Below are 17,942 nucleotides of genomic sequence, written 5' to 3'. Positions count from 1 at the left end.
ATTTAACATAGATTGGGAAACTGATGATTTTAATCAGGGAGTAGTGTGATGTGCTTCATGGTTTGAAAGGTTATTCTGGCTGCCCAGTAGAGAGTAGGTTGAAAGGGACGAGAGTGGAAGTGGCTGTGAGTGGAGGCAGTGAGGGCCGAAAGGTGATATGTTTGAGACATGCGTAGGAGATAGAAATGGCAGGGCTTGCTGATGCACTGGATGCGCCATAGTCCACTTTGCACTGGACCAACCACATCTTAGGCATCTTCAGTCCCCATTACAAGGACCTAGATGTGAAATCATAGGGCAATGGAACCATGTAATAGAAGAGTTTGGTTTAACTAGTTGGGTTAGAATTGTTTGTAATTTCATATTTTATTTCTTTGCAGGAATGTGTCCTTGGTCTGACTGATAGATGTCGCTTTTTCATCAATGACACGGAGGTATCAAGGCTTGTTCTGACACTGGATCTTTTTCAGTCTTGGCTCCAAGTAATATAGCTAACTCTCCTCTTTGCCGCCCTGGCTTTTGTAGGTTGCTTCAAATATCACATCCTTTGCAGTATATGATGAGTTTTTATTGTTGACGACTCATTCCCATACTTGCCAGTGTTTTTGCCTGAGAGATGTGTCATTGAAAAGTAAGTTTTCAGTGTATAAAATAGAAAATAGTCCCATTCTAATATCATTTGTCCTTTGAAGTCTTGATGAGTTAAGATTGTTGCATACTTTGGCTTTTTATCATGGAGTCCTAGACTGGAGAAAACTTTTCAAGTTCATGTACTTAGCCCCTAATCTCAACATGATATCTCAGTTGAATCACTCTACACCAGTTAGCAAAGAGAAGGAGGTCCTCCCTTAAGCAGCACATCCTAAGGTAAACAAACAGTTTTCAGGAAATTTTTTAATATAACTAATATTTACTTTGAATTACCATGTAGGCACCAAACTGGCAATATGCTCAATCTTCTTTGTACTCTTCCTTTTCTCACTGTGGCAACCCTCCATTGTATATCTGAAGGACTCCATCTCATGGTTCGTAGGAAATCGGCCGCATTTTTTTCTGTGTTCCACGCCCCCCACCCAGTGTGTATGTGTGTGCATGCACACAATTTTCTTATGGAAAAAAAGCCCACTTATTTTCTTTGCTTCTGTTGATAACTTGGAAACAGGGACTCTTTCACTGATACGATCGTAGCTTTATCAGTACACTAAGACAGAGAGAAGGTGCCCAGTCCTCCCTGTGTTTTCCATATCAGTTGAGAAGTTGTGTATGGGCACGTGCATGAGGGCTCTGTGAGACAGCGCAAAATTCTGGGATAAGATTGTTTATCAGAGGGGCTAATGGTCTTGAGACTGAGTGAGAGAGCAGTGCGGCTTAGTTGTTAATTGCTTCCTTCTACTTTGGATAACATGCAGTTTCAGCTGCAGTTAAGGGAGAGTGGCTTGTCCTGAGAGTGATTCTTAAGGCTTAGCCTATGGTGTCTTTAGCATTACAGGCAGGTCTGAGCAGCAGCCCTGTGTCTAATGGGGAATCTCTGCGGAAGGTGGAGCGGGGTTCACGCATTGTCACTGTTGTGCCCCAGGACACAAAGCTTATATTACAGGTAAGCTGATTTTTCAGGCTATGTTTCTGATAATCATTTGACAGTAAATACCAAACAGAATTCTTGTGGATTATATTTTAAGCTGTCTTATCATTTGTATTAATTTATTATAAGCCTTTCCTTCCTAAGTTCTCTGTTAGCTTTATACAAAGGAGTGTTAATACAGGCTCTGCCCAGTAAGGCTAAGAGGGAAACTTCTCTTAAAAGTCAAAATAAATTTTGAGCACAAATAAATTTTGCCAAAGGTATGCTCATTTTACAGTGTTGTGTTAGTTCTCTAAGAAGAGTTAGGTGAAGTTGTATATCCTGGGTATTTAATTTTTTTCTATTTAGTTAAAAATGCTATTGATTTGATTTATTTATTTTAAGATGCCAAGGGGAAACTTAGAAGTTGTTCATCATCGAGCCCTGGTTTTAGCTCAAATTCGGAAGTGGTTGGACAAGTAAGTACCATGTATATGATTAGTTAGCTTATTGTTATGACTTATGTGTGAAGACAGCAAGTATTCCATTAAGATTTTTAAAACTTAAAAGTCTTTCAATCTTTCATTACATATATCTTCAATCAGATTCTCAGAGGCTCTCTTTTCTTCACACTTTGATTCTTACATCGTATGGTGTAATAAACATTCCTAGCAGAAGGAATCATGAGGCTCATTGTACGAAACGGGGCTTCCTAGCCTAAGGGGAACGATATAGGCTTTGGATGGCCTGTGAACCCAGGGGATTTTTGCACCATCCTGTGTCTATGTGTATTTGTCTGGGCAGAAGGCCCAAGGCTTTCAGCAGACTTATACAAAGGCCTATGACCCAGAAATGCCTGAGCCACTGCTGTGAAGGAAATGATCCATTGTTTGAATCTCTGAATTTGGGGGAAACTTTATATTGGAAAGATTTTAACTAACATTTTGTTAAAAAAGAAAGTAGCTCTAAGTTCCATAATGATTTCCTTGTGTGCGTGTGTGTGGATATAGTCCTCAACCGGCCATGATGACTAAATCACACCTTTTAGGAAGGTAAATGAATCTGGTACCTGATTTTTTTCATTCTTTGATTTCAGAGTAGAAATCCAGTAGTGGTTGGGCTATAGTCTTAATTTTTTTTTTTTTTGCGGTACGCGGGCCTCTCACTGCTGTGGCCTCTCCCGTTGTGGAGCACAGGCTCCAGATACGCAGGCTCAGAGGCCATGGCTCACGGGCCCAGCCCCTCCGCGGCATGTGGGATCTTCCCGGACCGGGGCACGAACCCGTGTCCCCTGCATCGGCAGGCGGACTCTCAACCACTGCACCACCAGGGAAGCCCTATAGTCTTAATTTTAACTGGTTTATATCATTATGAAAATATGCTGAGTCCAGGGAGCTTACTTTTTATGAAATGCCCTCTCTGTCCATTTTCTGTCTCTTCACAGACTAATGTTTAAAGAAGCATTTGAATGCATGAGAAAACTGAGAATTAATCTCAATCTGATTCATGATCATAACCCTAAGGTAACATTCTAAATCTGATATTTATCATAGCTTACCTTAGGCTTGAACTAAGATGATCTGAACTAAAATGTTTTATCCTTTTTTTATTCTTTTCTTGGGTAGGTGTTTCTTGAAAATGTGGAAACCTTCGTAAGACAGATAGATTCTGTAAATCATATTAATTTGTTTTTCACAGAATTGAAGTAAGTATTTTGAATAATTCATGAGTATCATATGTATAATTTTCTCTCTTCTGGTTAAGGAAATCAGACAGATAAATAGAGGAGAAAAATTACTTTTCAATATATTTTTTTAAATCTCTAACTCTTAGATGCCACATGTACTGGATTTTCAATCGTTTCCCTTTTTAAAACAGACTTTAAAAGATGTCATTTAGAATTATTATTTGACTTTAATTTTAGGTGTACATAAACAACTATTAATTGAAATAAATGGTGTCTTTTTCTGCAATGAGTTTTTTCTAACTTTTTAATGAAAAAATTTTAAACATAGAAAAGTTGAGAAAATTGTCCAGTGAGCATCCTGTACCACCATCTAGATTCTATAGTTCATATTTTCCTGTATTTGCTTTATCACTATTTCCCATCTGTCCATCTACCCTTCATTTTTTTTTCCTAATGCACTTTTTAAAAAAATTAATTTATTTTTGGCTGCATTGGGTCTTCGTTGCTGCGCGTGGGCTTTCTCTAGTTGTGGTGAGCAGGGGCTACTCTTCGTTGTGGTGCGCAGGCTTCTCATTGCAGTGGCTTCTCTTGTTGCAGAGCACAGGCTCTAGGCGCGCAGGCTTCAGCAGTTGCGGCATGTGGGCTCAGTAGTTGTGGCTCACGGGCTCTAGAGCACAGGCTCAGTAGTTGTGGTGCATGGGCTTAGTTGCTCCGTGGCATGTGGAATCTTCCCAGACCAGGGCTCGAACCTGTGTCCCCTGCATTAGCAGGTGGACTCTTAACCACTGTGCCACCAGGGAAGTCCCCACCCTTCATCTTTACTTTAGACAAATTTCGAGGTAATTATAGGCATCAGTCCACTTTACCTGTCAGTACTTCACTTTGCATAACATTAACTAGAGCATATTCTTTGTGTACGGGGTCCCCCCGCATGTCAAATTTATATATAATGAAATGCACGGATTATAAGTGTACCAGTCACTGAGTTTTGACAAATGTATACTTCCATGTAATCTTGACCCCTATCAAGATAGAGAACATTTCCTTCATCTCAGAAAGTTCCCCCAAATCCCTTCTCATTTATTGTTTGTCCCCACCCTCTTGGCAACTGCTTTTTTGAGTTTTTCACTGTAGATCAGTTTTGCCTGTTCAAGAACTTTATATAAATGAATCATATAGTATACTGTCTTGAGATTCATCCATGTTTTTGCATGTATCACTAGTTTATCCTTTCTTATTGCTGAGTAGTATGCCATAGTGTAAATATACTGCAGTTTATTTCTTCATTCTCCTGGGGGTGGACACCTGGACTGTACCCAGTTTGGGGCTATATGAATGTAACATCTGTAAACATTAACGTACAAGTCTTCTGTGGACATGTTTCCATTTCTCAGCAAGTTTTTCCATTTTTCACCATATGTGAATATTTTTAGAATTAAACTGTCTTCCAAAAGCCATTTTTTATTTATTATCTCATCAGCACTCCAACATATATGTTATGTTAACACAGCTGGGACATGTGTTCAGTTAGTGACCTTGTAATACACACTTGTTCTTAGGGAAGAAGATGTTACAAAAACCATGTACCCTCCACCAGTTACCAGCACTGTCCAGCTGTCCAGTGATCCTGATGGGAAAAAAGTAGACCTTGTCTGTGATGCTATGAGAGCAGCCATGGAGAACATAAATCCTCACAAGTACGTGTGCTGTCATTAGTTGGCATCTTTTGAATAACAGAAGTGTGTAGTTGTTTTTCTTCAGCTTGCTCATCGTTCTTATTCTGGTGTACTTCACTTATTACTTCAGGTACTGCCTATCAATACTCACCTCTCATGTGAAAAAAACAACCCCAGAACTGGAAATTGTGCTGCAGAAGGTACACGAGCTTCAAGGTAGAGACATGTTGACAGAGTGTGTGTATCGGGACCGCGACTGACATCGGGTCTTCGGTCTTCTGGAGATCACACTGACCAGGACCAGGGTCACATCGCTGATTTAGCGTGTGGCTTTTTGGTCTCCATTTTAAGACCTGGGTCCATTTCTTTGAATGCTGCCCTATAAAGCTTGTACAGAAGAGTCAAAAGAATATATTCATCTTGTGTCCAGTTCTGCCAGGAAAACGTATTACTTTGTCTTTTTGGTTATGTTGCTAGGTGTGTGGGTTTTTTCCCCAAATGGTTTCGTTCTGTTTTGTTTTCTTACACACTGACAGGAAGTGCTGCACCTGTTCCTGATGCTGTGAGTGCTGAAGAGGCCCTGAAGTATTTGCTGCTTCTTGTCGATGTTAATGAATTATATGATCATTCTCTTGGGACCTATAACTTTGATTTGGTCCTCATGGTAGCTGAGAAGTCACAGAAGGTACGTGGAGTTACTACTTAGACATATTTCTCATTTTTGTTTATGCGAACATCGTAGTATGAAAGAGTGCTCCTGACACTGCAGTGTTTGGTCTGATGCTAAGGCTGTGAGGACAGGCCTCGAGGCAGATCTGTGAGTCTCCGGGGCCCATACTTCCAAGCTCATTCTCTGACGCAGTTCTGGGCTTACCAAAGTGTTCTGATTGCTAGGTTGAGCAATCGAAATAAAATTACTGGGTTATTTTTAAGCTTACAGGCATAAGTGTGAACAAATTCTTCTCTTATAAAGGAAATAAATGATTCATATTCCAGCCTAGTTCTATCATGTAGCTTCTTTTTGCAGTGGAAATTGGGAACCTGGAGAATATGCCCATATGTTAAGGCATTTTTACCAAAAGTGGTTTTATGTAGTTTGGTTTTATATATAATTAATATATTACTACACTACATATTTTAAAAATGATGTAGCTTTCGTTTCATTGCTGTAATTATTATATGTTTATTTTTATAAGTAATATAATCACAAGCAATAAAATTATCCTTTAAAAAAATTTTTTTGATTTTTAGGATCCCAAAGAATACCTTCCATTTCTAAATACACTTAAGAAAATGGAAACGAATTATCAGCGGTTCACTATAGACAAATATTTGAAACGGTATGAAAAAGCCATCGGCCACCTCAGCAAATGTGGTAAGTGTGAGGGTTAGTATGTTGATTTCTACTTAAAATATTCTTTGGAACTAGGGAGGGTATAAATTGTAATCAAATGTTAGTTTAGACAAACTGATTTCAATTTTCCACACCTGAAAATGTTAACAATTACGTACGCGCACCTTATTTTTATCATATGTTTTGAAAAGCTGAGGGTAAAGCAAATGTCTTTGAATGAACGGGAGGAACTCCATAGCTAAGAAAATAGAGCAGATGCTTTTGAGTCAAGAGTGATCATCCTCAAAATTCACTTCAGTGTCTTAAAATCAAAATTGGTTGATAATTCACCCTTCTCGTGTTGTTTGCAGACACCTGAAGGAAACCCAGCTTGTCTGAGTGGCCGTGCCTACTGGCAGTGCCCTGACACAGTGTTGACTGGCAGTGATATGGAGTCGAAGCAGCACGATGCCGGGTGTTCTGCTTCACCCCATCCCTGACCAGTACTGGAGCCTCAGGCTTCAGCAGTTATGACTCTTTCCTAAGGGCTGAGACGGGGACAAGGAAGAGTCACATGGGGTGCTTGCTTGTTAAGCATTCAGCTTCTGGCTTCCTTGGAGAATCTGGTTCAGTTGGGCTGGGACGGGACTCAGGCGTGTGTAAGGTTAATAAGCTCCCCAGGTGATTCTTACTAAGGAGGCTGAGCAAACACTGGGCTGGATGGTCATTCATCAGGGGTAGTGTAAAATTCCTTTTAAGTAGAACTCTGATTCCAATTGGTGCTTCTCATACCTCAGAATCTGCAGTGGTGCTCATTAGAGCTCACACTCCTGCATTCCCGTTCTCCAGATACTCTAATTATGCAGGTCTTAAAAAGGTCCCTTGTTGATTTTATGTAGGGACCATTGGTAGAAATGAAATCCATTATGCTTCCCAAGTCCCAAGCTTGTGTATGAATCTTATTCCCGTAGGACCGGAGTACTTCCCAGAATGCTTAAACTTAATAAAAGATAAAAACTTGTATAACGAAGCTCTGAAGTTATATCCACCAAACTCGCAGCAGTACCAGGTGTGTAGCATGTGAAATGAGGCTCTCCTGATTTTGCTTTGTGCTTTAGTTGGAAAAGAATGAGGCTCCCGAGTCCCTGACACTGTACTTGGTTTCAAGGTTTATCTTCAAACTAATTAGCCTCATCTTGAACTTCTTATCTGGGAGAAAGGCCCTGACCTGTTCCTCTCCTGAAGAACTTACCCAGGCCAGAAACCTAGGCGTTGTCTCTGGATTCTCCTCGGGAATACCATGGCAGCTTCCATCCTGCCCCTCCTCCAGCCCAACCTCACGATCATCCTGAAGAGTGCTGATCTTACCCATATATTTCTGCATAAAGTTTTGTTCTTTTGTTTGAACAAACATCTGTTTAGCTTTTCTTATATGCAGTACTTTGCTTACCAGCTAAATGTATTATAATTGTTACAACAACCTGGTAGGTGTGGTGCACAATTTTCAAATGAGGAACCACCTTGCCTGAGGACCTGGGACGTGAGGTGGCCAACCTGGGATACGGAGCCCGTGCCATCATCACCACCATTTTCAGTTTGTCCACAAATTGCACACGTCTTTCTGTGATCTGGCCCCTGCCTGGTTCTTTAGCATCAGCTGCCTCTGCCAGCCCTCTACCTCCACTTCCTTTAGCCCTGCTGCCCTTCTAAACTCTCGGGTCTCCTCTGCCAGAAAGCCGTTCCTGGCTGAGGTGCCAAACACTGAGCTCCCAGAGCACCTTGTTCTTACCTTGGGGATGGCATTTGTCAATCTGCTATCTACTGATTTGTTGCCCCACCAGCCTGTGGGTTTCCTTAAGGGCTGGGACCCCGTGTTATGTCCCTCTGTTTCCCTGCCTAATACTGAGCCTGGGGAATAGTGACTTTGGCCACAGCCTGCCTCTTTGCTCTCATTTGCCTTATCTGTTCGTCTCCTGTGCTCTCTGTGCTTCAGTCATACCAGCCTTCTTGTTATTCTTTCCTGTGCGTCCCATACCCATTCCTGCCCGATGGCCATGGTGCTTTCTGTGCTCTTGGCGTGGAATGCTGTCCCGTAACTCTTCACGTGGCTTCTTCTCCTCCCAGCCCTCTGAAATAGCACTCCCATCGCTCTGTCCCTTTACCACTATCTGCCATCGTGCTGTCGACCAGAGTGTGTCTATAAGTCCTTACTCTTTCACCACAAGAGCAGGACCTTGGGAGTGGCTCCTGTTACTGTTTTGGTGTTTGTTGTTTTTGCTTGTTTGGCTTTATTTTTTGCTTTGCTGTGCTGCTCCCACTGCCCTGAATAGTACTTAGTAATGATTTGTTGGATGAATACATGGCACATCCTCAGTAAGGTTTTGAAGGGAAGGAAGATTGAATTCACTGGTCTTCCGCAGGGTTTTTCTAAGTCTTCCAGGGAGTTTCAAGTATAATGACCGAGGCAGCCTACCTTGGAGATTTAAAACAACAGTTATCACCTCTCCTCACCAACCCTTTGTCTCTTCCTGTCCCAGGACATCAGCATTGCTTACGGGGAACACCTGCTGCAGGAGCACCTCTGTGAGCCAGCAGGGCTCGTGTTTGCCCGCTGTGGGGCCCACGAGAAAGCTCTCAGCGCCTTTCTGGCTTGTGGCAGTTGGCAGCAAGCTCTCTGTGTGGCAGCCCAGCTTCACTTGACCAAAGACCAGCTGGCTGGCCTGGGCAGAACTCTGGCAGGTAAACACGCCATTAGGTTCTCCCAGATAACTTCTCTAATGGCTTCGTGTCTCTGTGCTTTTGTTTGGCAGTTTTGCAGACACGTGTCAGGCGGCAGCATACCTTGGTGCACTGTCATGTGCACGGGTAAAGGTTAATTTGGAATGGCTTATTAGGTGGAGTAAAAGTTGAACTGCTACGAGAGTTCCCCAAATACAATGGCGCAATAAAGAAAGCAGTTTACTTGTCTCTCTCATGGCACTGACAAGTCCTCCCATGGTGCGGATCTGCCATCTCTTAGGCAGAGAGTTGAAGGTGGATTTTCTCCTCATCTGTATTCCAGTCCTCGGGAAGGGGAAAAGCTGGAATCGTGAGAGAACACTCAAAGTTGCAAATGATCTAGCTAACACTTTTCTCTACCTCATTCACCAAACTCACATTTTACAGGCACACCTGGTACAGTGTAGCTGGGTAGCAATGTGCCCTGCGAGAACGTAAAGATGAATTTCGGGGTGGGACCGTTCAAATACAGACAATAGGTCATTGGAAACCATAATAGCAATTTTCAGAAATGAAGCCAAATGTATAAGCAGTGTGAAAGCAAAGGCAGTTTAGCTGTATCAGGATCTAGGGATTGCCTGCACCGGAGGTGAGGTTATTCCACAGTCTGATTTCTTAGAGTGGAGTGGCATTCCCAGAGTGCCTGGGAGAAGAGACGGGTGGGGCTCTGGCCCTCTCAGCCGTGCTTGAAGTGAGTGAGTGGCTGGTATATTTTCCCCCTACCTTTTTGAGAGTCTTGTAAATATAGTTATGATCTCCCCATAAAAAGCAGTCCTGAAAAAAAATCCAAACTATATCCTGTTAAATGTACGTACATATTCTCTTTAGTAATTTCACATTGTTTTTTTTCCTTTGGGATTATAAAAATGTGTGAGATTAGCCCTTTTCTTTTTCTGGCATTTTCTGGTTATTAGATCTGTGGACTCTTCTACAAGCCCTTTCAATTTCCAAGCTGAACTCTTTTTACAAGTACCGAGAAGTCCTTATTTGAGTCTTACTAACTCTTCATTCTGGCTCCGTTGATACTTCTGCTCTAGAAACTTGTTTGTTATTTGTAGTTTAAATTTTCTAGTTCTGTTCTTGGTGTCTGTTATCCTCTCTTACATTCTTTTCAACTTTTAGCTTGCTGTTTGTCATGCCTTATAGTGGAGTGCACCTAGTTCTCCCAGATGCTTAGCAGAAAAAGGTGGAGAAGACAGTGGTCAAAGATTTTTGAGAAATGTTACAAGGTGGAGTCACTTCCTGTGTACATTTAACTTAGGCAGTTTACACAAGTCACCAAAAGAAAGAAAAGATAGCTATTTAAACAGTGGAGGTGACTCTTCCTGGTTTTGTCAGTGATGATATGCCCTGGAGTTAGCATGAAATGGGAGACGTGACTCTGCCAGCCCCTTAGTTAACTCTGGGTTCTGTGTGCCTCTCATAGTGGAATTATCTCAACTGGGCTGAGAATGAGTCTCAGATCTGAAGATACTGCAAGACCCCTGACATAAGCCAACTACCCCCATCTAGTGCTCAACCAGAGAAACAGGAGCCTCTTCCTATTAGAGGAAAAAATGGATTAGTGAGAGATGCTAGGTCAGTTTCCCCTCTGTGTGCCTTTGTAAGCATTTTTCATGACTGATTTTGACTATATGTGATTTTCACATCCCATGCTAAATTTTGATTGAAACTGCCATTTAAGATAGGACCCCATGGTATTCCTGTCTCTCTCATAGAAATTCACAAAGTATATAGTTTGATACACAATAAAGACATATTAATGAAGCATTTCAGCAGGAGAACGCTTAACTCTATCTTACCCAGTGCTTCACAAACGTACTTGACCTGAGAATGCTTTCTTGGTCCTGCCTTAGATCCTTTGAACAGTCTTGGGGAACACTTTTGAAAATGCTTTTTAAAGCAGTTCACTTTGAATGTATACTCTGTAGAGCTCAATCTCCAATTTGTAGGAGACCATTTTGATTTAAATAGTACCACCAAAAACTGTTTCAACTTGAGTTTTGGGAATACCGTTCTTAGCAAGCCGACTGTGCTCAGATGCTTATTGTCTTTGCAGGAAAGCTAGCTGAGCAGAGGAAGCACAGCGACGCAGCCACAGTTTTGGAACAGTACGCCCAGGTAAACTCAGTGCCTCCCGTCCCCACCCCTGCCCCCACCCCCAATCAACAAGCAAGGGCCTCTCAGTCGTGCTTTAGTGATCATGAAAATTAAAGGAACTGTGGGTATTTAGGAAATACAGAGATAGTATTTCCCCTGAGGGTCTCCCATCTTGCTGACTTGCCTTGGAAATCTAAATTCAGTATCTCTAAGTAATTACACTTGCTGTGAGGTAGAATACCAAAGAACTCTATTATAATATGCACTAGTGGCTTAATCTTGGTAGAAAGTATAAATTAAATCTGAAGGGAGTTATACCTTTTATATTAACTTGCCAAAGTAGAAACAATTAGAAAAGACCCTTCTCAACCAAAGTGATGGAGTGTTACACCCTTTTTTGGCTTTCACTCCCGTTCTTTCTGTTGGAAATGTCTCTTTTACCTCGGGCAGTTTGATGAGTTCCACTTTTCCACCAGATTATAAAGATAAGTACCTACACCAGCTTTTGATAGACTTCTAGGATTTATTATGAAAATAATAAAGCCTATGCACTGTCACAGACTTAACAGGACACAGGTACACAATTAATACCAGGGATTCCTGCCTTCTAGAGTTTTGGCCTTTGACGAGGAAGTGTTTGTTACAGGTGTCACTAGTGGGCACATCTGCATAACAAAATTGTGCTTTTAAAATACTTCATTGTCTTTCATGTAATAAGAGTGAGTGAAAGAAGGTAACTAAAATGTGATATCAGTAGGTCCTGGAAAGAAAATATGTTGGGTGATTGAGCTGAAAACATGAAGATATATCCCACCTAAGATGGGTAATTAAATGGATAGGATGCCTGCTTTTGATTTCTAACATTTCTTTTTGACTCTTTGTTAGAATTTCCACTCTCTGCTTACATGACCCATCTGTTCTTGCACGTTGTCTGTTTTTTCCATTAGAGGTGTTATCATATTTATTACCGATTTTAAGTTCCCAGCCTCACAATCTCAACATTCCCACCGTATCAGGGTCGCCTTCTGATGCTTGCTCTGACTCTTCAAACTGTTTTTTAATCCCTTTTGTATGCCTTGTAATTTTGTCAAAAGCCTAATGTGTGTGATATACTGGGTAAAAGCAAATTTGATAAATAGGTGTTTAATGATATGGTTATGAGGCTGGGGGTTGGGTAGGAGAAGTGTTCTGTAGTCCTGTGATTAGCTGGCAGTCTTTAAGTGAGCATGTACCTCAACTGTGAACTTCACCAGTGCTTCTCAGTTTTTTTTCACTCCTTAGGTAGGACAGGAAGGTTAGAGGGGGCTGGAGTTGGGTATTTCCCTGCCTCCACATTGGTTAGGCCCTGGTAAAACCCACTTCGATTAGGCTCTGCCAAAATCATTTGAGTGCAGGTCTTGTTAAGAAGATCAGTATTTTCAAATGTCTGCTTTTCCCTTCCCCCTGCTAGAAATACGTACTCACCGTGAGAAGTTCTGGTAGGGCTCCTGGAGGTAAAAACTCACAAAAGTGTAGGAATCTCCCTAAGTATGGACCCCTATAGAGTTTTTAACTCTTGGCCTTGTCTACAGTGAGTGATATTAGCTGGAGAAATTCAGTCTTTCACCCTAAGTGTGATGTCTGCTAGCTTTTTGGGGAGTTTAATAGGTGTGAGAAACTGGGAGGGCTGTTGTTGGAGTTGGCAGACTATAGCCTGTGGGCCAAATCTCGTTGGCCACCTGTTTTGTAAATAAAGTTTTATTGGAACATAGCCCCACCATTTGTTTACCCATTGTCTGTGGCTGCTTTTGCACTTAAAACCACAGAGTTGAAGAGTTGTGACAGAGACAGTCTGGATGGAAGTTCCAGAAAGCCTAAAATATTAACTCTGTAGCCTTTTACAGAAAAAATTTGCCAATCCTAGCCCACTTGTGTTGAGGAAATTCCCTTTTATTTCTGGTTCTGAGAGTTTTTATCATGAACGGGTATTGAAGTTTGCTGATTGCCTCTTAAACTGAGATGAGTGATATTAGCTGGAGAAATTCAGTCTTTCACCCTAAGTGTGATGTCTGCTAGCTTTTTGGGGAGTTTAATAGGTGTGAGAAACTGGGAGGGCTGTTGTTGGAGTTGGCAGACTATAGCCTGTGGGCCAAATCTCGTTGGCCACCTGTTTTGTAAATAAAGTTTTATTGGAACATAGCCCCACCATTTGTTTACCCATTGTCTGTGGCTGCTTTTGCACTTAAAACCACAGAGTTGAAGAGTTGTGACAGAGACAGTCTGGATGGAAGTTCCAGAAAGCCTAAAATATTAACTCTGTAGCCTTTTACAGAAAAAATTTGCCAATCCTAGCCCACTTGTGTTGAGGAAATTCCCTTTTATTTCTGGTTCTGAGAGTTTTTATCATGAACGGGTATTGAAGTTTGCTGATTGCCTCTTAAACTGAGATGTTTTCTGTTTTGTTTTTAGACCAGTGATGGGGTGAATTGTATTGACTTTTTTTTTAATTGAAGGATAATAGTTTATTTACAATGTTGCATTAATTTCTGCTATACAGCAAAGTGATTTGGCTGTACATTCGTTTTTATATATTTTCCTTTATGGTTTATCATAGGATATTGAATATATACTTCTGTGTGCTATACAGTAGGACCTTGTTGTTTATCCATTCCATATATGATAGCTTACATCTGCTCACCCTAGCCTCCCACTCCATCCCTCCCCCACCCTCTTCCCCCTTGGAAACAAGTCTGTTCTCTATGAGTGTGAGTCTATTTCTGTTTCATACATAGGTTCATTTGTGTCATATTTTAGACTCCACATATAAGTGACATCATGTGGTATTTGGCTTTCTCTTTCTGACTTTCTTCACTTAATATGATAATCTCTTTTTGCTGCAAATACCATTGTTCTTTTATATGGCTGAGTAGCATTCCATTGTATATATGTACCACATCTTCTTTGAGACTGTTTCCATGTCCTGGCTATTGTGAATAGTGCTGCTATGAACATAGGGGTACATGTATCTTTTAGGATTACAGTTTTGTCTGGATATATGCCCAGGAGTGGGATTGCTGGCTCATATGGTAATTCTATTTTTAGTTTTCTGAGGAACCTCCATACTATTTTCCATAGCAATGGCACCAACTTACATTCCCACCAGTGGTGTAGGAGGGTTCCCTTTTCTCCACATCCTCTCCAGCATTTGTTATTTTATAGTTTTTAATGATGGCCATTCTGACCTGTGTGAGGTAGTACCTCATTGTAGTTTTGATTTGCATTTCTCTAATAATGAATGATGTTGAGCATCTTTCCATGTGCCTATTGGCCATCCATATGTATTCTTTAGAGAAATGTCTATTTATGTCTTCTGCCCATTTTTTGATTGGGTTGTTTTTGTTGTTGTTGTTGAGTTGTATGAGCTGTTTGTACATTTTGGAAATTAAGCCCTTGTCTGTAGCATCATTTGCAAATATTTTCTGCCATTCCATAGGTTGTTTTTTCATTTTGTTTAGAGTTTCCTTTGCTGTGCAAAAGCTTGTACGTTTGACAAGGTCCCAGTTGTTTATTTATTTATTTTTATTTCCATTGCCTTGGAAGACTGACCTAAGAAAACATTGGTACGATTTATGTCAGAGAATGTTTTGCCTGTGATCTCTCCTAGGAGTTTTATGGTGTCATGTCTTATGTTTAAGTCTTTAAGCCATTTTGAGGTTATTTTGTGTAGGGTGTGTTTCAACTTCCTCAATTTACATGTGGCTGTCCAGCTTTTCCAACACCACTTGCTAAAGAGACTGTCTTTTTCACATTATATATTTTTGACTTTTTTGTCGAAGATTAATTGACAGTAGTCCTGTGTATTTATTTCCAGGCTATCTATTCTGTTCCATTGATCCATTTGTCTGTTTTTGTGCCAATACCATGCTGGTTTGATTTCTGTAGCTCTGTAGTATGTCTGAAGTCTGAGAAGGTTATGCCTCCTGCTTTGTTCTTTTTCCTCAGGATTGCTTTGGGAATTCTGGGTCTTTTGTGGTTCCATATAAATTTTACAATTATTTGTTGTAGTCCTGTGAAAGATGTCATAGGTCATTTGATAGGGATTGCATTAAATCTGTAGATTGCTTTCAGTAGTATGGCCATTTTAACAATATTAATTCTTTCAATCCAAGAGCATGGGATTTTTTTCCATATATTTGAATCATCTTCAATGATCTTTCTTAATGTTTTATAGTTCTTAGCATATATGTCTTTCACCTCCTTGGTCAGGTTTATTCCAAAGTATTTTATTTTTGGGGCTGTGATTTTGAAAGGTACTGTTTTTTTACATTCCCTTTCTGATATTTCATTGTTAGTGTAAAGAAATGCAGCTGATTTCTGTATGTTAATCTTGTATCCTGCTACCTTGCTGAATTCGTTTATCAGTCTAGTAGTTTTTGTGGGGTGTATTTAGGGTTTTCTATATATAGGATCATGCTCTCTGCATATAATGACAATTTTACCTCTTCCTTTCCAATTTGGATACCTTTTATTTCTTTTTGTCTGATTGCTGTGGTTAGGCCTTTCAATACTATGGTGAATAGAAGTGTGTGAGTGGGCATCCTTGTCTAGTTCCAGATTTTAGCAGGAAGCCTTTCAGCTTTTCACCATTGAGTATTATATTGGCTGTGGGTTTGTCATAAATAGCTTTTATTATGTTGAGATATGTTCCCTCTATACCCACTTTGGAAAGGGGTTTTAACATGAATTGATGTTGAATTTTGTCAAATGCTTTTTCTGCATCTATTGAGATGGTCATGTGGTTTTTGTCTTGCCTTTTGTTGATGTGGTGTATCACATTGATTGATTTGTGTACATTGAACCATCCATGGGAACTTGGGATGAATCTCACTTGGTCGTGGTGTATGATCTTTTTTATGTGTTGTTGGATTCAGTTTGCTAACACTTTGTTGAGAATTTCTGCCTCTGTATTCATCAAAGATATTGGCCTGAAATTTTCTTTTTTGGTGGTGTCTTTGTCCAGTTTTGGTATCAGGATGATGGCAGCTTCATAGAATGTCTTTGAGAGTGTTCCCCACTCTTCAGTTTTTTGGAGGAGTTTGAGAAGGATCGGTATAAGTTCTTCTTTTTATGTTTGGTAGAATTCACCTCTGAAGCCATCTGGTCCTGGACTTTTGTTTGTAGGGAGTTTTTTAAATTACAGACTGTATTTCACCTCTAGCGATTGATTTTTCAAATTATCTGTTTCTTCTTGATGCAATTTTTGTGGGTTCTGTGTTTCTAGAAGCTTGTCCATTTCTTCTAGGTTGTCAATTTGTTGGCATAAAATTGTTCATAGTATTCCCTTATGGTTTTTTGTATTTGTGCAGTATCAGTTGTCATGTCTCCTTTTTCATTTCTTATTTTGTTTATTTGGGTTCTCTCTCTCTTCTTGGTGAGTCTCACCAGAGGCTTGTCAATCTTGTTTACCCTTTAAAAGAACAAGCTTTTGTTTTACTGATTTTTTTTCTGTTGTTTTTAAAATCTTTATTTTATTTCCTCCCTGATTTTTATTAATTCCTTTCTTCTACTGACTTCATGTAATTCATGAATTACTTCATGAATTACTTTTTGTAATTCTTTTGTTCTTCTTTTTGTAATTCTTTTAAGTGGTTGGTTAGGTTGTTTATTTGAGATTTTTCTTGTTTTTTGAGTAAGGCCTGTATCACTATGAACTTCCCTCTAAGAACTGGTTTTGCTGCATCCCATAGATTTTGTATGGTTGTGTTTTCATTGTTATTTGTTTCAAGGTATTTTTAAATTTCCTCTTTGATTTCATCATTGGCCTGTTGGTTTTTTAGTAGCATGTTGTCTAGTCTTCATGTAATCATTTTTTTCCCTCATTTCTTTTTCTGTGGTTGATTTCTAGTTTCATGCCATTGTGGTCAGAAAAGATCCTTGAGATAACGTCTGTACTCTGAAATTTGTTGAGGCTTGTTTTGTGCCCTAGTATGTTGTCAATCCTAGAGAATGTTTCATGTGCACTTGAAAAGAATGTGTATTATGGGTTTTTTTGGATGTAATGTCCTGAAAATATCAATTAAGTCTAACTGTTCTATTGTATCATTTAGGATCTCTGTTGCCTTATTGTTTTTCTGTTTAGAAGATCTGTCCATTGATGTGAGTGGGGTGTTAAAGTCTCCTACTATTATTGTATTCCTGTCAGTTTCTCCCTTTATGTCTATTAGTATTTGTTTTGTGTATTTGGGTGCTCCTATATTAGGTGAATATATGTTGACGAGTATAAAATCCTCTTCTTGTGTTGATCCTTTTATCATTATACGGTGTCCATCTTTATCCTTCTTTATGGACTTTGTTTTAAAGTCTATTTTGTCTGATATGAGTGTTGCGACTCCCACTTTTCTTGTCATTTCCGTTTGCATGAAATATCTTTTTCCATCCCCTCACTTTCAATCTCTGTGTGTTCTTTGCCCTAAAGTGGGTCTCTTGTAGGCAGGTATTGTAGGCTCGTTTTTTTAATTCAGTCTGCCACTCTGTGTCTTTTGATTTGAGCATTTAATTTAGTCCATTGACATTTAAGGTAATTATTGATAGATATGTATTAATTGCCCTTTTAACCTTGTTTTCCTGTTGATTTTATATTTTTTCTTTGTCCCTTTTTCTTTTTATCTTTTGTGGTTCGAGGATTTTTTTTTTTTTTTTTTTTTTTTTTTTTTTTGTGGTATGCGGGCCTCCCTCTGCTGTGGCCTCTCCCGTTGCGGAGCACAGGCTCCGGACGCACAGGCTCAGCGGCCATGGCTCACGGGCCCAGCCGCTCCACGGCATGTGGGA

The 17,942-nt window shown here is 40.1% G+C and overlaps 1 protein-coding gene across 1 annotated transcript in view; it reads left to right on the top strand.

The window, feature by feature from the left end:
• ELP1 (elongator acetyltransferase complex subunit 1) overlaps positions 1–17,942 on the top strand; it is an 83,603-nt gene that overhangs the window by 47,494 nt on the left and 18,167 nt on the right. Inside the window, exons 21-30 of the mRNA XM_024126129.3 lie at positions 1,967–2,040; positions 3,006–3,084; positions 3,187–3,266; positions 4,808–4,945; positions 5,055–5,140; positions 5,461–5,609; positions 6,176–6,299; positions 7,229–7,326; positions 8,795–8,996; positions 11,095–11,156. Coding sequence (XP_023981897.1) covers positions 1,967–2,040; positions 3,006–3,084; positions 3,187–3,266; positions 4,808–4,945; positions 5,055–5,140; positions 5,461–5,609; positions 6,176–6,299; positions 7,229–7,326; positions 8,795–8,996; positions 11,095–11,156 — 1,092 coding nt within the window. The remainder of the gene's footprint in view (positions 1–1,966; positions 2,041–3,005; positions 3,085–3,186; positions 3,267–4,807; positions 4,946–5,054; positions 5,141–5,460; positions 5,610–6,175; positions 6,300–7,228; positions 7,327–8,794; positions 8,997–11,094; positions 11,157–17,942) is intronic.

Source organism: Physeter macrocephalus, chromosome 9, assembly GCF_002837175.3.
Source record: "Physeter macrocephalus isolate SW-GA chromosome 9, ASM283717v5, whole genome shotgun sequence".
Taxonomy (NCBI): Eukaryota; Metazoa; Chordata; class Mammalia; order Artiodactyla; family Physeteridae; genus Physeter; species Physeter macrocephalus.
The sequence above is the reverse complement of the archived record's forward strand: the minus strand, read 5'-3'. Positions and strand labels throughout refer to the sequence as shown.